We start from the raw sequence: 25,451 nt of genomic DNA, 5'->3' as shown, positions 1-25,451 counted from the left end.
GTATAGTGTTGTTGTGGAAGTCTTTAGTCCGGAGAGGTGGCTACACGGGTAGCGGGGGCTGTGTGGCAGGAACTGGGCGGCTTTTTAGGTTAGAGGATCTGAGGGAACCACAGGAAGGGAGTCCGTCTAAAAGTGGGCAGGTAAAACACAGTAAGGTAGTTGTAGAAACGATTGGTATTGTAGTTGTTAATTGTCGTAGCTGTGTTGGGAAAGATCTAGAGCACCAAGCCCTAATAGGAAGCACTGTAGCTCAAATAGTTATAGGTACAGAGAGCCGGCTAAAGCCGGAAATAAGTTCAGCCGAAATATTTTGAAACGATCTAATAGTGTTTAGAAAGGATAGATTAAATTCAGTTGGTGGTGAACTATTTATTGCTGTCAGAGGTAGTTTGCCTTGTAGCGAAATTGAAGTAGATAGTTTGTGTGAAATAGATGGGTAGAGGTTATACCTGACAATCGGACTAAACTATTAAATGGGTCGTTTTACCGAGCCCCCGACTCAGAAGATTTAGTTACTGAACAGTTCAAACAAAACTTGAGTCTCATTTCAAATAAGTACCCAGCTCATACAATTATAGTCGGTGGTGACTTTAGTCTACCCTCGACATGCTGGAAAAATTATACGTTTAAACCCGGCGGCAGGCAGAAAACGTCATCCGAAATTGTACTGAATGCTTTCTCAGAAAAGTATTTTGAACAATTAGTTCATTAGCCTACTCGAAGCGTAAATGGTTGCGAAAGCATACTTGACGTTTTAGCAATAAACAGTCCTGGACAAACAGTGAGTATTGTGACGAATACAGGGAATAGTGACCACAAGGCAGTTGCTTCTAGGCTGAATACCGTAACACCTACAACCATCAAAAAGAAACACAAAGTGTATGTATTTAAAAATGCTGATAAAACGCTCTTAACGCCTTTTTAAGAGACACTCTTCACCCCTTCCGATCTGATCATATAAGTGTAGAAAAGTTGTGGAATGGTTTCAAAGAGATAGTATCGATAGAAATTGAGAGATATATACCACATAAATTAACAAGTGATGGTACTGGTCCCCCATGGTACACAAAACGGGTCAGATCATTGTTGCAGAAGCAACGAAAAAAGCATGCCAAATTGAAAAGAACGCAAAATCCCCACGATTGGGAAAGTTTTACAGAAGTTCGAAATATGGCGCGTACTTCAATGCGAGATGCTTTTAATAATTTCCACAACGAAATTCTGTCTCGGAATATGGCAGAAAACCCAAAGAGATTCTGGTCATACGTTAAGCACACCAGTGGCAAGACGCAATCAATACTTCACTGCGTGATAAGAACGGAGAAGTCACTAATGACTGTGCCACTAACGCAGAGTTATTAAACACGGTTTTCCAAAACTCCTTCAGCAAAGAAGAAGAAGTAAATATTCCTGAATTTCAATCAAGAACAACTGCCAAGATGTGAAAAATAGAAGTAGATATCCTCGGAGTAACGAAGCAGCTTAAATCACTTAATAAAGGCAAGGCCCCCGGTTCTGATTGTATACCAGTCAGGTTCCTCTCAGAGTATGCTGATAAAATAGCTCCATATTTAGCAATTATATACAAGCACTCGCTCACAGAAAGATCCGTACCTAAAGACTGGAAAATTGCTCAAGTCACACCAATACCCTAAAATGGGAAGTAGGAGTAATCCGCTGAATTACAGGCCTATATCACTAACGTCGATTTGCAGTAGGGTTTTGGAACATATACTGTATTCGAACATTATAAAGTACCTCGAAGAAAACGATTAATTGACACAGTCAGCACGCTTTCAGAAAATATCGTTTTTGTGAAACACAACTAGCTCTTTATACTCATGAAGTAATAAGTGCTATCGACAGGGGATGTCAAATTGATTCCATATTTTTATATTTCCAGAAGGCTTTCAACACCGTTCCTCACAAGCGTCTTCTAACCAAACTGCGTGCCTACGGAGTATCGCTTCAGTTGTGCGACTGGATTCGTAATTTCCTTTCAGGAAGGTCACATTTCGTAGTAACAGACGGAAAGTCATCGAGTAAAACAGAAGTAATATCCGGCGTTAGAGAGACATCTTGAAAGTGGTTCATTGAACCCTCTGCCAGGCACTTTATTTTGAATAGCAGACGAATCACGTAGATGTAGATGTTATGAAGTTTTCCAAACCACCCTCTGCAAGCGTGGACACCCTTTACAGTGTTTGCACTCCGTACTACTCTCCATTACCAAACTGTCGAATCGTTGATGCCTCAGGTCTTGTCCTATCACCGAACCCCTTATTTTGGTCGAGATGTGCCACAAATTCCTTTTCTCTCCAATTCCACTCACTAAGTCCTCATCCGTTATTCGATCTACCTCTCTAACCTTCTGAATTTTTCTGGAGCTCCACACACAATGGAAACCTTTAGTCTGTTCGAACTGTTAATCGTCCACGTTTCATATCCGTATAGGTCTACGCCCGAGACAAATGCCTTGCGAATATACTACCTGACATTAAAAAATATTAGTCCTTTCTCAATTTTTCTCTTTTTCAGAAACGTTTTCTTTCCTGTTGTCAGTATGCGTTTTAAATTGTCTCTTCCTGGTCACCTCCAGTTATTTTTTTGCCTAAATAACAAATATTATTTATTAATTTTAATGTTTTAGTTTCTCATCTAATTTCATCTGACCTTTCTTTAGATGTATTTTATCCTTTCTGTCATCATAATTTCAAAGAGCTTATTTCAAGCAGTATTATCAAAAGCTTTCAGCAAACCAATAATTGCTATTAATATTGGTTTACCTGTTGTAAATCTCCCACGAAATGGGATCCTACCAGTATTTTCATTCTTCAACCAAAATCTCCCAATCTACCAAAAAATCGTGTCGGTATTTTGCAACCAGGACTTATGCTTCGATGATGTTGACACTTGTTAATTCCCTCGATTTCCGAATTGGAATAATTACATCCTTCTTAAAGACTGAGCGTACGTCACTTATCTCATACATCTTGCTTGCGAAGTGGAATAGTCTCCTCATGGCAGCCTATATTCTCCCAAGGAGCTCATTAATTCTGAGGTAATGTCATCCACTTCAGTCGTTTTTTCGACATAAGTTTCTCAGTGCTCTGTTAGATTCTTATTGCACTATCATATCTTTCATTTTTATCCACTCCCATTTTCACTCACTTAATATTGTGGCTCTGAGCACTATGGGACTTAACATCTGTGGTCACCAGTCCCCTAGAACTTAGAACTACTTAAACCTAACTAACCTAAGGACATCACACACATCCATGCCCGAGGCAGCATTCGAACCTGCGACCGTAGCAGTCGCGCGGTTCCGGACTGAGCGCCTAGAACCGCTAGACCACCGTGGCCGGCACTTAATATTCTCTTTCCTTTGTACAGTCACTCTATATATTCCTTTCACTTTTCAGGCTTCCAATCCTAGGTTCTTGTTTGCCACTGCTCTTGACAGACACCTGCTCCTCTTTTCTCCATGGTTTCTATAATTCTCGTATCATTCCTTAGTCAGGCATGCGTCTACAGCTTTGCATCGTTACTCTAACCTTTTGTGCTTTGTCATTTTGTCCTTTAGTACTCCAAACAGAAGTCCGGAGACAGCAATGGCTCTGACAGGACGTCGCGAACCTGGTTGACCATGGAGCTCAGTTTGTACACAGCGCTATGGTGCAGGAGCACATGGCATGCGAAATTTTTGGCAGTATTTTTCATCTGAATAGGTATCCACGTCCGGAAACGTACCGTTTGCCTGCTATAGCCGTTTGCTAGGTGAGTAGGCAACAGGATAGTCATGGTGGTGATGTTGGCGGTGGTTATGGTGGGCGGTGTGGGGGGGGGGGGGCGGTGGTAGTTACGTCGGATTGGCTGATGTTATCTGACGTATGTCCTACGTGTCTGGCCAGGTTAGAGCCTCATTCACGTGAATATGAGAGCAACATGTCTGAGTACACATTTGCAAAATACACCGAGTTGATCCTTCTGAATGGAGAAGCTGACGGTAATGGAAGAGCTGTTCGTCGCCTTTATCAAGATCGATCTTCACGAAGTCCGACCCTATCGTATATCTATTTCGCCACAATTATGCAACGACTTCTAGGAAAGGTACCTTCCCGACAGCAGGCGCGACTGTGGTGCCCCAACGAGACGGCGCACCCGAATTGGAAGAGGCCATACCGCATCGCCTTAAAGAGAACCTGTCAACGAGTACAGGAGCAGTTTGGCTATTAATGACTGGAACTGTAAAACAAGTGCTGTAATGAGCCACGGCAAATAATTATTTGGAAAAGTGGTCGCGTTACCTACATATTTTCAAATGGTTGTAGCACGGGAACCGTACATTTTCGGACATGAGTTTCAATCCTATATATTATCTACTCACTCCTCTCTAGATCTCCTAGAGGTTTGTGCAGGGAACATCCTATAGACGCACACGCACACACACACACACACACACACACACACACACACACACACACACACACACTGCCGAGCCAAAACATTATGACCACCTGCCAATAGCTTATTGGGCCATCTTTGTAATACAATATATTATCAGTTTCTGCCTTTCGTCGATTCTACAGTTCGATGGTAGATTTATGGAGCTATATGCCATCAAGTGTCTACCCACAAGTCATATAATTCCCGTAAATAACTGGCCGCTGATTTGCATACGTGATGAAGGCGCTCGTTAGCTACCCAGATTGGAACCATCGGAACCATCGGATTTACATTAGGGGCGAATTTGGTGACCAAGACCCTCACGTGAGTTAAATATCATGCTGCTCGAACCACCGTAGCACGACTCTGGCTTCGAGATATGGCAATTATACTGCTGAAAATGACATCATCGTCGGGGAAGACATCAAGCGCGAAGGGCACAGGCGGTCCGTAGCTGACGTGGTGTCTTCGATTATTACACAGGTCCCGTGCAGTTGCAGGAAAATGCCTGTCGTAGCAAAATATTGCTTCCACCAGTTTGGCTCGAGTCGCAGTGAATGTTTCAAGTAGCCGTTCACCTTGATGACGGCCTTTCTGGAGACGACCATCAACCTGCTGTAGCAGGAACGTGATTCATTCGACAACACGTTTCCAGGTACACACGGTCCAATCTTGATAATCCTGAGCCCTTGACAACCGCAACTGAAGATGTCGTTGGGCCAACGTGTGGACATGCTGAGGTCGTCTGCTGCGTACACTGTGCTCTGAATGGTGTGCTCCGAAACCCGTGTGCGCCCACCGACGTTGTGCTCTTTCGCCAGAGGTGCCACAGATCGCCATCTATTCTACTTTACAGATCCGACAAAACTCGAAACCCCACGTTCTGTGAAGAGTCGTGGACATCCAACCACTTAGTTCCACTGCCCTTCTACAATTTTCCGTAGATGCTTACGGCAGTAGAAAGTGGACATCCTACAAGCTTCGCCGTCTTCGAGATATTCGTTCACATGTTCTGCGTAATAATAATCTTCCCTTTGATAAATTAGCTTATCGCAGGGTATTTCTTCATTTGTAGCGTATTCTTCGCTATGGTAATCCCCCTTTCCTTTTCTGCTCGGCTTACATAGTTTTCTTACAGCGTCACGTTCCCTCAACGCCACCAAGAGGCATGCAACGCTGCAGTGGGCAGTGGTCACAATGTTTTGGCTGATATATATCTTCTTGTTGGGCCATACAATCTAAAATCAAGCTACTAAATCTCTTTCACGATATAATAAAGCTGGAAACCTCCCGTGTCTTCTGGTCTATTCCAAGTATATCTCCTTATCTTCTGAATCTTGAACAGAGTGTTTACTGTTAACGTCTGACATTTAATCCAGAGCTCAGTTTTCCTCTCTCATTCCTTCTGCTAAGCCCATATCTTCCCGGAATTTGCAATCTGTTTCTTCCAATGCTACCACACTCCAATCCCCCATGATTATTAGATTTTTACCTCCCATTAAACACTTAATACAGTATGCTCATATACTTTCGCCACATCTTGGTTCTTTCCTTGTGACGTCAGCATATATGCTTTAACTGTTGTTATTTGCTTGGTCTGCTGTCGAGCCTGATGTCTATAATCCTATCATTCAACAGTTCACAGTATATCACTCTTTGTCCTGCTTTCCTGCTCATATATTACTGATAGTAACCTACATTCGTCGGACCAGAGACCCTTATCTTCTTTCCATTCCATTTCATTGACTGTAATATATCTGTATTGAGCTTTGCGCTTCCCAGATTTTTCTAGCATCGCTACTACGCTAAGGCATCTGACATTCCGTGCTCTAACCTTTTATAATGTAACCCTTTCTTTCACGGTTATCTCCTCCTTGGAAGTACTCTCACAGACATCTGAAAGGAAGATTATTCCACAATCTTTTACCAATGGAAAAATGTCCTTCTGCGGACACTGATGGTGTGGTATCGGTCTTCTTGTGGTGTTGTACACTGTGGACGTCCCGTACTGTAACGCCTGTACGCATTTCCTGTCTGCTGGAATCGTTGCCATAATCGTGAGATCACACTTTGTGGCACACGGAGGGCCCGTGCTACGACCTGCTGTGTTTGACCAGCCTCCAGCCGCTCTAATATTCTACCCCTCATAACGTCATCAGTATGTGTTTTCTCATTTTCAACACACAGTCACCATTAGCACGTCTGAAAACGTCTGCACACTTACTCGCTTCTCCATACTCTGACATGCACCAACACACCTCTGCGGATGTGGACTGCTGCCAGCGCCACCGTGCGAAGACCGCAGGTCAGATGCACCGCATGGTCATACCCCGAGGTGATTTAAACCCGCAAACCGCCCACCAGATTATTGTTTCACCATGTATCAGCATGAACCTTAATTTATCAGCATGAGTGTTCAAAAATGTTCAAATGTGTGTGAAATCTTATGGGATTGAACTGCTAAGGTCATCAGTCCCTAAGCTTACACACTACTTAACCTAAATTATCCTAAGCACAAACACACACACCCATGCCCGAGGGAGGACCCGAACCTCCGCCGGGGCCAGCCGCACAGTCCATTACTGCAGCGCCCTAGACCGTTGCATGAGTGTACAACAGAGGTTTGGTAAATATTAAAATTTCGTTAGCGAGAAAATTCTGTATTCATTCTTTGGTCTCCCTCTGCAATTTTTACCCCTCGCCCTTCCTTCCGGTACCAAACAGCCGATTCTTTGATGGTTCAATATGTGGCTTTTGTACCGATCCATTCATTTAGTCTAGTTCTGTCATAAATTTATTTTTTCCCATGTTATATTCAGTACCCCGCCATCAGTTACCCGATCTACCCACACATATATAATAGCATTCTTCTGTAGGACCACATTTCAAAAAAAACTTCTAGTCTCTTCTTGACTTAGCCGGCCAGGGAGGCCGAGCGGTTCTAGGCGCTACAGTCTGGAACCGCGCGACCGCTACGGTCGCAGGTTTGAATCCTGCCTCGTGCATGGATGTGTGTGATGTCCTTCGGTTAAGTAGGTTTAAGTAGTTCTAAGTTCTAGGGGACTGATGCCCTCAGAAGTTAAGTCCCATAGTGCTCAGAGCCTTTTGAACCATTTTTTTCGTGGCCTAATCGATTATCAACTGCATTTCAGTTCTGTACATGACTACACTGCTCATAAATACTTTCAGAAAGAATTTCTTGCTACTAATTTTTACGTTCGATGTCAACAAATTTTCCTTTTTTCAGCAGAAACACTCCTCTTGCCATTCTCCCTCAAAATTCTATTCCTTCTCTATTTCAGTTCTCATATTTCTCCTGTGTTTCAATTACTATTTATTCAATGCAAACTGAATAACATCGAGGATTGAGGCTATAGCCTTGTCTCACTACTCAACTGCTTAACCTTCTTAGCCTCCGACCCTTATAATCGCAGTGTAGTTCTTGAGCAAGTTCTAAGTTTTCTTTTCCCTGCTACCTTTAGAATTTCAAAATAGACTGATGCTGTTAAATTAGGTCTGCCTTTCTTCGACGTCTGTTCTGACGTAATTCGTGGGCTGAAACGACCTTATACTCGCGGAAATGATCGATAGCTGGTAATATAGGTGAATCAGAGTGCATGTAATGAATACAGCTATTCACTGTAGATGATACACGATCGTTAAAAGTTTCAAACGCAGTCTCTTACGAGGATGAATTATGCACATCACGTCACTCGTAATAATCTGAGAAGGTTCTCAGTATCAGTGTCTTGTGGATGTCCTACAGAGTCAGAAGACTTTGGTATGTGATGAATGAAAAGTCTGATTGCGCTGTCCACAGTCCATACGGCTGCTAAGATTTCCGAACTACAGGCGATCCCAGCGCTTTTTGAACTCTGCTGCGTAACCGCAACGCCGAATGAGACAATACCCATGCACGCACCATATATGGTTCTCCAGTAAACCCATCAAACTTGAATAAAATTTGGCTCGGAACGCCATTAGATGGGCCTCGTAGCCAACGGCCTTGCCGCAGTGGTAATACCAATTCCCGTCCGATTACCGAAGTTATGCGCTGTCGGGCTGGGCTAGCACTTGGATGGGTGACCATCCGGTCTTCCGAGCGCTATTGGCACACGAGCTGCACTCAGCCCTTGTGACGCAAACTGAGGAGATACTTGATTGAGAAGTAGCGGCTCCGGTCTCGGAAACGGACATACGGCCGGGAGAGCGGTGTGCTGATCATATGTCCCTCCATATCAGCATCTAGTGACGCCTGTGGGCTGAGGATGACACGGCGGCTGGTTTAAATGGCTCTAAGCACTATGGGACTTAACTTCTGAGGTCATTAGTCCCCTAGAACTTAGAACTACTTAAACCAGACTAACCTAAGGACATACACACAGCCATGCCCGAGGCAGGATTCGAACATGCTGCCGTAGCAGCAGCGCAGCTCCGGACTGAAGCGACTAGAATCGATCGACCACAGCGGCCGGTCGGCCTTCATGGACTGTGAAGGAGGAGTTTGGTTTTGGAGTTTCATCGTCACTACCGGTTTCGCTGCATTAAAACAACATCCTCAGGTGAACTGCATAACAAGGTAAAGATCCCATGTAATCCATATGATCAAAATAAAATGAGGTTATTTTAGTTTCTTCTGAAAATTCTAAGAAATTTCTTAAATATTTTTATAGATCCTATGTGGCGTGTTTAAAATGGCAGAAAACATCAAAATTACAAAATTTTACTTACAACAGAGGCACATTAGCACACCAAGAAGTCCAAAACTTTCGTGGTCAAAAATTAAACCTATAAAGAGGGGAAGTTATCAATATAAATAAAACAGGACATTGGAGAGGATAGGGTTGTGGCGCACTACAAGAAGAAAAACATATATAAGTACAATGATTGAAAATGAAAGTCATTGGTAAGGAATGATCAGAACTGGGACCTTCAGCAAGCTAGATAACCAATCTCCCCCCCACCCCCACCTCCACGACATCGCTCCTTTCTCACACCCTCCCCCCTTCACCAACCTTCGCACAATTATGAATAAATGTCAAGTCTGTAAGGCTGACGGAGGTACAAGCCGATAAGCGTGTCGATGTGAAGTCCATGAAATGTATGACGCTAGCTTCGAACCGCAATATACTGATATAGTTACACCGAACCACGACAGAAATGTAAGATAATAAGAGAGCTAAGGACTAAGATAATTTGCAGTAACATAAACAGGAATCTATACATACCCTGTGGTCGCTGCAAGGGTACACCACGGAAGGCGGTGTATTGTGTACTGACATGCCATGTTGACATACAACTGGAGGTGCTAGTGAACGACGGTAACACCACAAGCGGCGGAATTTTTGACTACGGAGGGTTGAGTAATGTCCTAAAAGTGAAAGAATGTATCCAAAGATCGAGCAATAAAAAAGTTAAAGGTAACAATTGCTTATACAAAGAAAGATAAATATAAGATGAAAAAAGTAATGGAAAAAATAAATAGAATCACAAAGTAGATGAAATTGAAATCCACTTCTTAGACATATGAAATAGTCATTCCAAGAAAGGTAAATATACTAGACAAAGTTATTAAAAATACCACATTGTCTTATTTCTACAATTCAAATTTTTTAAAAACGGTTTTAGAAAGTTCTTTATAGTAATTTGATCATATGTATTATATGGGATCCTTTCCCTATTATCTAGTTCACCTGAGGATTCTGTTTTAATGCAGCGAAACAGGTTATGAATATAAAAAGTCACCAATCACAGCTGTCTTGCGGTTCATTTCTTGTGGTTCATTTACTTCCATTCAGTTTTTATTTTAGTGTACTTCTGTTAGAAGATGTTAGTTCAGATGACCTTTCATCTATAAAGTCACTTTCTCAAGAAGTGAAATAAAACGTGTGTCTAAAATGCTATTAACGTTGGATATGAGTTAGGATGAATGACTTTCATGATTAACTCTCGTAATTCTTTTTTTCTTTTCTTTTTATAGTTTATAAAGAAACGACGTTTACAGTAACTAGATGGGTATACAGTAGCTGCTAAGTGACTTGTGACATTTAAAAAAATTCTATTTCCATGTGCGTCTGTTTTATGTTCGACAGGCTATTACATTTAGTATCTATTATACATTAAGAAATTAACTTAATATTTATTTGTTAACACACGAAGAATTTGCGAAACTGCAACAAAAATTATCTACATAGGGATTAACTTCGAAACATCTTCGCCTCACAATTAAAATCCTTTATTAAAACGACAATACTCCATCTTTCGGCTAATGGTACAGCAACCTCTTGAGATGTCCAAGAAAGAATAGGCAGTCTCGGTTGCACCCGAAACGGCCTATTCTTTCTTAAAAATTCTTTGTTTTTCAATCCAACACACCTTAATAGGTAGTTTTTGAGTGACCAAGTATAAATTTTGTTCCCATTCCGCTTTGAACACTGTAAATGCTTTGGTATATTCAAAGTGTTTGTTTTAGGTTTTATACTCGAAGCAGAATCCTGAATGTTTTTCACTGATATCATTTCATTTTATTCAGCAAATTTAATTCCATTAAAAGAGATTGGCTTAGTGTGAAAGTTGTGTCACTGTAGTGGATGTTTGCGAAGCAGATATACTGTAGTACAGGACAATATTAAATTTCATTTAATAATCTACAAAATAAGGAAAAAAGAAGAGAAATAAGGAGGGAAATAAGGGGCAATTCTCCGTTTGCAAGCGAAGAATCGGAGGATACGAAGAATATACAAAGTACTTATACGAGGGCGTGCTGAACAGTATCGCATCCTAATTTTTTACGTAATAAATCTTCAGGCTTTTTTAATAAAAAAAACCTTATGAACATTTCAAAACTTTGTTCTTCATGTCTACATATTTACTTGTCTACATAGTCGCCCTACGACGAAAACATTTCTCCCATCGTGAGTCGTCTAAGGTGTTCTTTAAGTTTTGGAAACAGACGAAATCGTATGAGGCCAAGTCGGGACTGCGTGGAGGATGCTCGATGACGGTGAACCGGAGCAGTGTGATCTGCCAATGTAATGCTCAAGCGGAGGACGCTTCGTGCATAAACGAAATCTTAGAATTCGTAACTTAATTACAGTAGGCTGTTTCTCTCGCATCGACATAGTCACGTGATATACCATCATGTTACACGCTGCAATTCGGAGCCCTCTAGTGGCAGAGGGCTGAAAACATGTAGACACGAAGAATAAAGACGTAGAATGCTAATAACGTTTGATTTATTTAAAAAGCTTTAAGAGATATTCCATAAAAAATTCGGAGACATTAATTTTCAGCACGTCTTCGTACGTTTTACTCTTCTGGAGAGGTACGTTGGTTGATTCGTACTGAAGTATGATTGATAGTTTTAGTCGCTTTGATTGTATATGAAATGTAACAGTCAGCTGACAGGTTGCACATAACTTTATTAAAAAACACATTAGCCAAGTTTCGATACCTCTAAGGCTATCTTCATCAGAATGTGAAAAGTTACATGAACTCACATAACAACTTTCAAATGTTCAGCTATAGTGCTATCGTCAAAAGACATGGTTTTGTTTCATGAGTCAAGAATGTAGGTCATAATAAAAAAGAGTAATACAGTCATAGCTGCAAGCGGCGGCACAAGTTTACTGTTGCTGAAAATTTAAATGTTATGTTAGTTCATGTAAAGTTTACCATTTTGGTGAAGATAGTCTGAGCTATCGAAACGTTGATCATGTTTTTTTTTTTTTTTTAAAGTTGTGTGCAACCGGTTGGCTGACTGTCAGATTTTATATATTTGCATACACAGTTGCTGAGCGCACAGCCAAAAAAGTTTAAAATATCAACGCTTTGATTTTGTCTTTATTGTATTTCATTGCTAAAGGGAGAGGCTCAGACACCACAATGTCACCCACCACGACAACAATACGATGACGTACACGGGAGTGCGCTCGCCTCATTGGCTGCCAGAAAAGAACACCCTCAGCCTCAACGACACGATCATTGTGCCAAACATAGCTGTATTAGTAAGTATGTCAGCAACTGTAAAAAGTGTATTTTCATTTTACGTTCAATTCTGATACAAGCATTTTCGAATAGGTTTATCCTTATTACTATCAGAAACTGTCTCGATGAAAGAAGCGATGTACTTAAAAAACGTGTTAATGTCTAGACAGCAAGTAGATAACAGTAATAAGGTAATTAGTTTGGGTTGAAAAAAACAACCATTTTCGGATTCAATTTGGCAAAAAATTACTTTAAGCCTATGTGAAACGAATAAAAGGCACGACCACTGCAATCGGGCATGCATGGCACAGTATATGATGTAAGTATTGTCTGTAAAGTATGTTATAATTCAACTCGTATATCTTGGGATATGACTTGTTCCTATTCAGTATCTTTGTTCAGATATTACTTAATTAATTCGAAGTTTCTGGAATGGATGATTAGTATTATCATCACTGCATGTAGTATGAGAACATCTTAATTTTCTCTAAGATTCATGAAACAATAACCATAACAGTAGCAATTATTCTAAACAAAGATGTATTAAATTCGATTGTGTGTCACGAGGTTACCAATACATTCTAATTACGATATGAAATTACATAATAAGTGGTTTAAAAAAGAGAGACCATATTATTTTATTATTTGTACTAAAGCGAGGTTCGTATCGTATCAAGCGCTGTTACAGAACTAAATAAAGCAACGTTTTCATATTAAGCCTCAGCCAGAAGTACGTTTAATATGTACAGAAGCACATAGCTCGTGTTATTCTTCAATAAGGCCGCCAGCAGTTGCTCCTATTCAATACTTGTTTTTCATCTTTCATTACGGATCTTGTGTGTTTTAGACCTTGAACAGAAATTTTCAATACTCGTTAAATGGAGAATTAACTATTTCCGTTAGAACCACCATTACCATCCCACTCTAAATACACCAGAATATCCTAAAAAAAGACTGTGCATAAAATTTGTGAAAAGAGATTCGCGTCTCCGTGTGGCAAACAGCCTTCATCTGTCAGTGGAGTTTCAATTTAAAGAGTTAGTTTGCCATAAGGTAATATACACTCCTGGAAATTGAAATAAGAACACCGTGAATTCATTGTCCCAGGAAGGGGAAACTTTATTGACACATTCCTGGGGTCAGATACATCACGTGATCACACTGACAGAACCACAGGCACATAGACACAGGCAACAGAGCATGCACAATGTCGGCACTAGTACAGTGTATATCCACCTTTCGCAGCAATGCAGGCTGCTATTCTCCCATGGAGACGATCGTAGAGATACTGGATGTAGTCCTGTGGAATGGCTTGCCATGCCATTTCCACCTGGCGCCTCAGTTGGACCAGCGTTCGTGCTGGACGTGCAGACCGCGTGAGACGACGCTTCATCCAGTCCCAAACATGCTCAATGGGGGACAGATCCGGAGATCTTGCTGGCCAGGGTAGTTGACTTACACCTTCTAGAGCACGTTGGGTGGCACGGGATACATGCGGACGTGCATTGTCCTGTTGGAACAGCAAGTTCCCTTGCCGGTCTAGGAATGGTAGAACGATGGGTTCGATGACGGTTTGGATGTACCGTGCACTATTCAGTGTCCCCTCGACGATCACCAGTGGTGTACGGCCAGTGTAGGAGATCGCTCCCCACACCATGATGCCGGGTGTTGGCCCTGTGTGCCTCGGTCGTATGCAGTCCTGATTGTGGCGCTCACCTGCACGGCGCCAAAATACGCATACGACCATCATTGGCACCAAGGCAGAAGCGACTCTCATCGCTGAAGACGACACGTCTCCATTCGTCCCTCCATTCACGCCTGTCGCGACACCGCTGGAGGCGGGCTACACGATGTTGGGGCGTGAGCGGAAGATGGCCTAACGGTGTGCGGGACCGTAGCCCAGCTTCATGGAGACGGTTGCGAATGGTCCTCGCCGATACCCCAGGAGCAACAGTGTCCCTAATTTGCTGGGAAGTGGCGGTGCGGTCCCCTACGGCACTGCGTAGGATCCTACGGTCTTGGCGTGCATCCGTGCGTCGCTGTGGTCCGGTCCCAGGTCGACGGGCACGTGCACCTTCCGCCGACCACTGGCGACAACATCGATGTACTGTGGAGACCTCACGCCCCACGTGTTGAGCAATTCGGCGGTACGTCCACCCGGCCTCCCGCATGCCCACTATACGCCCTCGCTCGAAGTCCGTTAACTTCACATACGGTTCACGTCCACGCTGTCGCGGCATGCTACCAGTGTTAAAGACTGCGATGGAGCTCCGTATGCCACGGCAAACAGGCTGACACTGACGGTGGCGGTGCACAAATGCTGCGCAGCTAGCGCCATTCGACGGCCAACACCGCGGTTCCTGGTGTGTCCGCTGTGCCGTGCGTGTGATCATTGCTTGTACAGCCCTCTCGCAGTGTTCGGAGCAAGTATGGTGGGTCTGACACACCGGTGTCAATGTGTTCTTTTTTCCATTTCCAGGAGTGTATATTTGTTTATGTTGGACTAAAATTCTTGTGTTGTCTTTTCCAGGGCATTGCTTCGTACCTACAGGATACCTCATTTTTCATCAAATGGGGGTACAACATACTTATGCGAAGGCTAGACTCTCAGCCATTCGTCAAAACGACTGTGTACAATTACTTCTGGAATTTCACAGATCCAGTGCTTCATTTCGCTCAGACTATTGTCCCAAATCTGGTCCCAGTCACAAATATCGGAATCCTACACATGGTAAAAGACATATTAAATTACAGTTCTCTATTACATACTGTTTGTTGTTTGTTGCTGCAGTTCGATAGCAGATTTGAGAGTTGCTTATTTTTTATGTGAACTTTAAGAATTATAACACAGGTCAACGTTAAAAAATTTTCAGTGGAACTCCCATATCGCTTAGTTTTTATTTGTGTTAAATCCCGTTCTGATAACCCACCTCTTTAAGTTAATATTAAAAATTTCTTTTCAGTGATTTTAATTTTTAAAAAAGAGCGAAACAACGAAGGTGTTTGTTACAGCTCTCTAATACGTAGGATTTGTGTGAACATTGTTATATTGTTTTCCGTTTGTTTACGATAACGAAATCCTCTTTGTGGTTTGCAGATATACAGTGATTTCCGAGACAACGTTACAGTTTTCATAGGTCCAGAAAACGCTCGAAGGTTCTTTACAATGGACCAGTTTCATGGTAGCCCTCGGTTTGGGTACTGGTCTGGCGAAAAGTGCGACGCAGTTGCTGGGGCGACCGAAGGGGTCGTTTACCCTCAATACCTGACAAAGAATGACACCCTTAAATACTTCCGCAAGACAATATGTAGGATCACTCCTATCTATTATACAGGTAAGGCTCTCATATCTGTTATGTAACTGAAACCGATAAGCAACAAATTTTATACATGAGATATTAAGAGTTGCTCGTCGTAGTCATACCGCTTCGAAAATCACTTCCTTATGCAGTAGTTCTTCTATCTGTACTGAAACAGACTCTAGAAAGTAGTCTTTTGTATATTCCTGTGAATTTTTTGTAAGAAAGGTAAATATCAAAATCTTAACGTATATAACGGTGTTGTTGTAACTCGATAGGAACAGTAATGATACAGAAACTTAGGGATAAGCACCACTACATGTTGCTAGTTGTTTCTATCGATTTCTCATACTGTTACAACTATAACAATTTCTTTACATTACTAACCACATTTTATCCTAATCTGCCATCAAAAAGGGAAAAAATTAAATATGTGTAGACCGCAAATCCAAAAATGTTTTATTTATGTGTTCTTAAAAATAAGATTACAGTGCACAAATGAAAAAGGCAAAATGTTAGCGTATTACAATTAATCTAAATGAAAACTGATCATAAAAACATTTTAATTTACTCATGTTGTTGTCGTTGTGGTCTTCAGTCTTGAGACTGGTTTGATGCAGCTCTCCATGCTATTCTATCCTGTGCAAGCTTCTTCATCTCCCAGTACCTACTGCAACCTACATCCTTCTGAATCTGCGTAGTGTATTCATCTCTTGGTCTCCCCCTACGATTTTTACCCTCCACGCTGCCCTCCAATACTAAATTGGTGATCCCTTGATGCCTCAGAACATGTCCTACCAACCGATCCCTCCTTCTGGTCAAGTTGTGCCACAAACTCTCTTCTCCCCAATCCTATTCAATACTTCCTCATTAGTTATGTGATCTACCCATCTAATCTTCAGCATTCTCCTGTAGCACCACATTTCGAAAGCTTCTATTCTCTTCTTATCCAAACTATTTACCGTCCATGTTTTCACTTTCATACACTCCCTACAAATACTTTCAGAAATGACTTCCTGACACTTAAATCTATACTCGATGTTAACAAATTTCTCTTCTTCAGAAACGCTTTCCTTGCCATTGCCAGTCTACATTTTATATCCTCTCTACTTCGACCATCATCAGTTATTTTGCTCCCCAAATAGCAAAACTCCTTTACTACTCTAAGTGTCTCATTTCCTAAAATAATTCCCTCAGCACCACCCGACTTTATTCGACTACATTCCATTATCCTCGTTTTGCTTTTGTTGATTTTCATCTTATATCCTCCCTTCAAGACACCATCCATTCCGTTCAACTGCTCTTCCAAGTCCTTTGCTGTCTCTGACAGAATTACAATGTCATCGGCGAACCTCAAAGTTTTTATTTCTTCTCCATGGATTTTAATACCTACTCCGAATTTTTCTTTTGTTTCCTTTACTGCTTGCTCAATATACAGATTGAATAACATCGGGGAGAGGCTACAACCCTATCTTACTCTCTTCCCAACCACTGCCTCCCTTTCCTGTCCCTCGACTCTTATAACTGCCATCTGGTTTCTGTACAAATTGTAAATAGCCTTTCGCTCCCTGTATTTTACCCCTGCCACCTTTACTCATGAGGATCAAGAATAAATACATTATTGTGAAACCTACGCCTTAACAGGCACTAAAAGTGAGAGAGAAATGTGGGGTCTCTAGATAGTAAAATGTGGAGATCTGTGGATAATTTTTACTATGTGGTGCTATATACACACACCGTATTAATATTTGTTGTCAAAATTCAACAAATGACACTTCCTTACCATAGTTCACCTTTCCCCTGAGTCCTCCAAGTTCTCTACATTAATATGCAGGTGTGTACATTGAGTATCAACTGGAAGATGAAGAATTTCTCACAAAGTATAGTACTCGAGAAATTATTTCTTGCAGGTTAAGTTTATTCTTGAAGTGTCTACAGAGTTTGTTCCAAAAATTTTTCTGAAGGTTTTACAAAAATTAATGTCACTAACCACCTGTCGCTTTTTACCTGTTTTTATATCTGATCACAATTTCCACCTTTAAGGTTACCAAGGACCTGAAGGGTCATATAGGGGGAGGGGTGGCTGGGGGAGGAGCTGGAAGGTCACGTAAGTGACTGGTAACTCTCTCTCTCTCTCTCTCTCTCTCTCTCTCTCTCTCACACACACACACACACACACACACACACACACACACATACACACACACACACAAACGCGCAGCGCGCGCGCGCGCGCGCAACATAGGTATTTCTGTATACGGGCTTTGTCAGTCACCCATTCATTCGACGACGAGAGCCTAAAGGGAAGTGGAATGAGACAGACAGTACATCAGTTAGCACCTGCAGCTAGTTGGGCTACTTCTACAGGAAATACAGATAACCAGCTCATAATGAGATTACTGTGAACATCATCAGCTATCTGTATCTTGATAAATTAAAATCCTTTTCAATTTAAAAATTAGTGTTGAACAGAGTTTACACATCCGACATATGCTGACAAACTATAGGAAGAGTGAGTAATAGCCTACTAATTCTCTTCAGGTCTGACTATTTCGGGATTTCCCTTTTTTTATTTCTGCTGACAATCTGTTAGTACTTTTCAGCTGAATAAACTCATTTCTGAACCCTAGCATAGCCTACATAGATATTATTTTTGCTTCTAACTTTGTAGTTGAATATTTCAGAGTTCATTTTAAGTTTTCTTTTGTTTATGTTGTCCTTGAATAGAATTAGATAGGTTTTCGTAAACCAAGAAGAACTATCCAAAGTTAACTTGAAGTATTGACCACGTGGCACCGAATTAAAAAACAGAAAGAAACACTACCAGATGTAGTATTGCTCCATAAAACGTGTTAAAATATACATAACGAAAGCATCTGCTTCATATACACAACATCTATACCCATATCTACATACGTAATCTGCCAGCCGCCGTCTGGTACATGGCGGAGTGTATCTTTCATCACTACCAATAATTCCAATTCCTGTTCCACTCAAAAACAGAGCGTGGGATAAACGACTCTCTATATTCCCCCAAACGAGCCTACGAGCCATCTTATCTTAGCGGTCATTTCGTGATGTGTAGATTGTCGGCAGGAGAGTCGTTCTGCAGTCAGCTTCCAATGCTGGCTCTCAAAATTTTCTCAGTAGCTTTTCGCGGATAGAACGCAGATTTCCCCCTAGCGATTCCCATTTGAGTTCGCGAAGCATCTCCGTACAACTCGGGTGCTGATTGAACCGAACAAATCTAGCAGCCCGCCACTGAATTGTTCCGATTTCTTCCTTTAATCCGACCTTGTAGAAATCCCAAATATTTGAGCAGTACTGAAGAATAAGTAGCACTAGTTACCTATAGGTGGTCTCTTTTATAGATGAGCTACACTTTCGTAAAATGCTTCCAATAAACAGAAGTCGCTCATTCGCCTCTCCTACTAACGTACTTACGTCATCGTCCCATTTCATATCATTCAGTCGACCTGGCTTTTCAAGCAGCACACTAGAATGCAGTATTTGAACATTAAGAAATTTTTTCCTACTTGTTTGCATTAACTCATATTTCTCGACGTTTGTAACAAGCTGCCAATCATCACACCAAATAAAAATTTTGTCTAAGACACCTCGTATTCTTCTACAGTAACTCAACGACGAATCTTCTCGTACTATACCACAGCGTCATTAGATTATTGTCCGTCACATATGTGATGCTTCAATGTTGCCCTTCATGAATTCCACGAGAAATAAGAAGTGAATGATAGGTTTCTAGGAAACTTACTCTCAGAACAACAGCGCTCTGAAGAGGAAAAATTCAACACACCTACTTAGCGAACCACATCCGTGCTCAATGGGATTTGGGTTGCTGTTCAATGTATTCGTGTACCTCAAAATTTCTCCGTGGGTGGACTTTCTGTATTAGCATGAAACCACCTCCTGAACAGGTGGAAGGACATATATGACTAAAAACAACGCCGTCTCAACATCTTCTCACTCACATCTGTATCATTACTCTGCAATTCATACTCGAGTGTTTGGCAGAGGGGTCACAGAACTAAGTTTTTATAGAATTACTTTCGTACTATTTCTCAAGAGTTCCACTCTCGAAAAAGACGTGGAGAAAGTGTACACCGAAATGCTTACGTACGTTTGATTCCTCTCATTTTGTAGCGATGGTTTTCCTTCCTTTGTTATTGGAAGTCAACAAAATATTTAGATATTCGGATGAGAAAGTTAACGACTCAAATAGTCGGAAAATATCTGGCTGCAACGAAAATCGCCTTTGCGTTAATGGTTGACACCCCTCCTCGCTTGTCATATCCGTGATACCATCTCCTAGTTTCACGATAATACAAAGCGAGTGGCCCTTCTTTGAACTTTTCCTATGGCCTGCGTCAATCTTCTGTGATAAAAATCCCAGACAGGCCGGAACGCGTAGTACAGGCAGCCTCTTTAATAGACCTGTTGCATCTGTTTTCTCCAACAGCCTCAATAAATTTTAAAGGAGATTATTGAATGTGGCTGAGTTTTAAAATATCTGAATCTATTAATAGGTTCGTACACTATCCACTTGTAAATGTGCCTGTAGTAACAGATGTGGATACCTCTTGGTCAATTAGTTAGAAAATCACGTTCCACGCTGTGCAGAAATGTACATATCTTGTAAATTTTTAATGAACTGCCAACGATGTATCCATATCTATTAGTGCAGATGCTCTTGAGAATGGACAATGTCCAAAACTTGAGTACAAATTAGATATTTTAAAAGACAGACTAGTGGAATAACGTGTTTTTCATTAAACGGAGTATCTGGTTCGCTTTCTCCACACCATTTTCCAAGTGATGGTACCAATTAAAAGTGCAGTCCCTAGGTATCTAATTGAGTGGGCAACCTTTAAAGTAGTGTGATTTATTGCATAATCAAGATTTAACCGATTTTTTTAGCTCTCCTCACACCTTATTGTTTAGATCAAGTCCACTTTTCACACAAACAGATAAATTGTCTAAATCATTGTCTAGTCCGTTTTGATCTACACTCCTGGAAATTGAAATAAGAACACCGTGAATTCATTGTCCCAGGAAGGGGAAACTTTATTGACACATTCCTGGGGTCAGATACATCACATGATCACACTGACAGAACCACAGGCACATAGACACAGGCAACAGAGCATGCACAATGTCGGCACTAGTACAGTGTATATCCACCTTTCGCAGCAATGCAGGCTGCTATTCTCCCATGGAGACGATCGTAGAGATGCTGGATGTAGTCCTGTGGAACGGCTTGCCACGCCATTTCCACCTGGCGCCTCAGTTGGACCAGCGTTCGTGCTGGACGTGCAGACCGCGTGAGACGACGCTTCATCCAGTCCCAAACATGCTCAATGGGGGACAGATCCGGAGATCTTGCTGGCCAGGGTAGTTGACTTACACCTTCTAGAGCACGTTGGGTGGCACGGGATACATGCGGACGTGCATTGTCCTGTTGGAACAGCAAGTTCCCTTGCCGGTCTAGGAATGGTAGAACGATGGGTTCGATGACGGTTTGGATGTACCGTGTACTATTCAGTGTCCCCTCGACGATCACCAGTGGTGTACGGCCAGTGTCGGAGATCGCTCCCCACACCATGATGCCGGGTGTTGGCCCTGTGTACTTCGGTGGTATGCAGTCCTGATTGTGGCGCTCACCTGCACGGCGCCAAACACGCATACGACCATCATTGGCACCAAGGCAGAAGCGACTCTCATCGCTGAAGACGACACGTCTCCATTCGTCCCTCCATTCACGCCTGTCGCGACACCACTGGAGGCGGGCTGCACGATGTTGGGGCGTGAGCGGAAGACGGCCTAACGGTGTGCGGGACGTTAGCCCAGCTTCATGGAGACGGTTGCGAATGGTCCTCGCCGATACCCCAGGAGCAACAGTGTCCCTAATTTGCTGGGAAGTGGCGGTGCGGTCCCCTACGGCACTGCGTAGGATCCTACGGTCTTGGCGTGCATCCGTGCGTCGCTGCGGTCCGGTCCCAGGTCGACAGGCACGTGCACCTTCCGCCGACCACTGGCGACAACATCGATGTACTGTGGAGACCTCACGCCCCACGTGTTGAGCAATTCGGCGGTACGTCCACCCGGCCTCCCGCATGCCCACTATACGCCCTCGCTCAAAGTCCGTCAACTGCACATACGGTTCACGTCCACGCTGTCGCGCATGCTACCAGTGTTAAAGACTGCGATGGAGCTCCGTATGCCACGGCAAACTGGCTGACACTGACGGCGGCGGTGCACAAATGCTGCGCAGATAGCGCCATTTGACGGCCAACACCGCGGTTCCTGGTGTGTCCGCTGTGCCGTGCGTGTGATCATTGCTTGTACAGCCCTCTCGCAGTGTCCGGAGCAAGTATGGTGGGTCTGACATACCGGTGTCAATGTGTTCTTTTTTCCATTTCCAGAAGTGTACTAAGGACATCAGCACACGGGTGACGACAATATTATCTGCGGCAGTGGCAGTGACCTTGGCGGATTCAAACGCCGACCAATAACCGTCCACGACAGCCGGTCTTTTCAAATCAGTACGCCAGTACCTGTGTGGTCTAAGAGCAACCTATCTCAGCACCGTATCGCACAAATGGCGGCCGTCGTAATACAGATCAGGTTCTTTTCTTAAGTCGAATCGGGTTCGTTCCCGCACAAAAAACATGAATTGTGGAAAAGTGATAACTTTAGTGCAGGAAATAGGTAGTTAGTGGCATCTTGAAGATGATAAATAACATAACAGCGACGTACCTCCGAATCTATGGGCTGAAGTCACTAATTTATTGGAAACCACAAGTTGAAAATTCCAATTCACGGTATGTAAACTATTTCTTGGATGTTCTTGTTTAAATGCACGAATACAATCTCAAAAACTTTCGTTAAAGAAAATATTGTCTGTTATAGGTTGAATCTTAATGTCATTTATTTGTCACGCGATTGGCCAATTTCGATTGCCATCTCATACATAGAATAATATTACGTAGCTGATACACATTCTGGAGAACTCACAAACATATTATAAATTTCGTCTGAAATCTTCCTTACTTACATATAGGTTAACAATGTTCGCTATGTCACACGCGATAGCGCATACAGATTAGATTACCAATACACATGTGAAGCTATATATGAAACAGTTAATATATACTATTACTCAAGGGAGAAAACACTGTCCTTTCACTACAAGACCACATTATGTCACGTGTGAAAAACAAACTACTCAACATACAGACTGCGGTTGCAATCAGCTGATTAACTTCAGGCAAAGATAAATTCAACGATAATCCAGACGTCTAGCGATAATGTGTGCTTATGCATGTTATATACTTTATTCGCGTACTACTAAATTACTGGTAAATCTTTCGTTCTAAATAGGTTCTATGTAAACAACGACAAAATGGTACACATCAAGTTATACAGCGTGTACAGTATTTACACATAGTAAAATAATTGTGAATATGTCCACGTCTATAAGGGGGAAGCAAAAGGTTTGCGTTCGAAAGCTTCTCGAACCCCCTGCCTATATGTCGATGCTTTCATACCCCATCGGAGCCGCGCGGGGTTGCATATGCGCAACAGCAACATCCTCAAACGGAAACTTTCTGATCACCCCCTATGCTAAGCAACCAAAATTCTGAACCGTCTCAAAAACAACACAGCACATTTATATTATAAAGTCGAAATCTTTTTATTAATCTAGCCAAGGTTGTGATGTGAATGAGGAGCGACTGGATACGATCAATTGCTTGGCCCGGAGACAGATCGACATATTTAATCCTAATAATCTGAATGTTAGCTTCATCTACTACGAACGCTTACATATCTCAGTTACTTATCTACAACGTATTATAATAAAAGCTACCTGAAACTGAAAGCACAGTGATAGAGTCCCAAAGATTACATTGAGAATATCAGAAACAGCTAGGGAAGAGAACAACACGTAATATATGTAGTTAATGTTTACGTTACATTTATCGTAACTGGAGAATATTTTTATGATAACATTTCTGGTCACTGTGTCTGAAATTCTTTTCCCTAGCTGCCTCTACGACTTTTCTTGTAACCTTTGCGAGTATATCATCGTATAAGAAATGGGGAAAGTAAGTAAGTTGCTTATTATTTCAACAGCAAGTGTTAATCAATATTCCACTGAGGGACAAGACGGTCAATGTTCACCTGGAAAAATTTTTGCGGTTGCCTACGAAACCATGACTGTACTTGGTATCCAACTATTCATCCGAAGCAAATCTACGGCTTCGAACGTCTTCCTTCAAGACTCCAAAAATACGTAAATCGTATGGGGAGAGTTCGGGATTGCATCGAGGATGTACAACGGCTTCGCTGTGAAACTTCTACAACGTAGTCGAAACAACCGTGCCAATGTATGGACCCAACCATGGCACTGATCGCTTGTCTCAAAGTACGATATATATATTAACGGTTTCAGAGATTACTTTTAGAATAATAAACAATTTACATACTTTTTTCATCTCTCCCATTTTCATGTAACTGCCTCTCGTATTATATGTCGTAGGTTACTTCCTAAATAAGGAACTGTTTTCGTCATTAAATTATATTGTATATGTATTACTTTGTGCGTGGTTTTATATTTAGACTGATAATTTCATTTACTTGTGAAGAATGTTACAATATACTAAAACGCGTCGGAATATGCAATATTCACATTTATGACATTTGACCTAGATCAATGACCTAGCAACATGGTCATTCTCATCAATGATATCATCAACTGTGTTACTGTGTGACATTATCCGTGTTAGTGAATAGGCACGTTCCCCTTTACATCACCATCCAATCATTGAGAAGTATTAAAAATTCCCAGATGGAGGAAATTGTTCTATTGTGTAGTGAAAAATTTAAACACCCTTCCCCTATTTTGTTAGTGAAAAATTTAAACACCCCTCCCCCTATCTACTACTAAGTACAGTATCTCCAGTGAAGCATAGAAACGGTGTCGAATTACATTATTTCTGAGATAAACTTCCGAATCTCCAGTTAGTCAGAGCAAAGTACTTAAAAAATGACAATTAAGAAGCAAAAATTACGTAACCCTCAAATTAAAGCAGAGACAGTCTATATTTATGAAAGAAGTTTACATCTGACTTAAAAATAATGTGAAATTACATTATTTACGCATGCATATATACCTCCGACCAAGTATTAAAAGGATGCAGGGTCAAAGACATGCATATTACACGTACAATGGCGCACAGACATTGCACAATGTTCCACGACCCCCTCCTCTTTTCTAGTCTGAGCCTAGTATTAAAATTCAAGAGCCAATTACAAGTAGTCCCATTTGGACATGAGGTGAACTATAAAATGCCACTCTCTCTTTCAGTCAGACGAGGGTTACAATGGAACCCCAGTTATGCTGCACTAATATTAACAGAAAATACTTTTTTCTTGAGACACACGTCAAAGGATCGGAAATGTCTAATACACTGAAAATGTTCTCAACTATATTGCGTTATTGACTTCCAGAATATCGTTAACCAGTCACATACGTAAATTTCATTTGAGTAAATACATCATTCGATATGGAATGTTGTACCTAGTATATAAAATATGCCCTATTAATGATTAAAATCAATATTTGCTTGTAGAACATAAATAAAGAAATAGGAATAAGTAGTTGTCAAACATGAGTTTTACGTTAAAGGTTGTTCCTTAAGA

At 41.7% G+C, this 25,451-nt stretch overlaps 1 protein-coding gene across 1 annotated transcript in view; it reads left to right on the top strand.

Annotated features, from left to right (window-relative positions):
- Window positions 1-25,451, top strand: part of LOC126100429 (scavenger receptor class B member 1-like) — a 335,359-nt gene that overhangs the window by 279,026 nt on the left and 30,882 nt on the right. The window contains exons 4-6 of the mRNA XM_049911034.1: window positions 12,311-12,452; window positions 14,963-15,163; window positions 15,530-15,767. Of these exons, the coding sequence (XP_049766991.1) occupies window positions 12,311-12,452; window positions 14,963-15,163; window positions 15,530-15,767 (581 nt within the window). The remainder of the gene's footprint in view (window positions 1-12,310; window positions 12,453-14,962; window positions 15,164-15,529; window positions 15,768-25,451) is intronic.

Source organism: Schistocerca cancellata, chromosome 9, assembly GCF_023864275.1.
Source record: "Schistocerca cancellata isolate TAMUIC-IGC-003103 chromosome 9, iqSchCanc2.1, whole genome shotgun sequence".
Lineage (NCBI taxonomy): Eukaryota > Metazoa > Arthropoda > Insecta > Orthoptera > Acrididae > Schistocerca > Schistocerca cancellata.
This window is presented reverse-complemented; position numbering and strand designations above follow the sequence as displayed.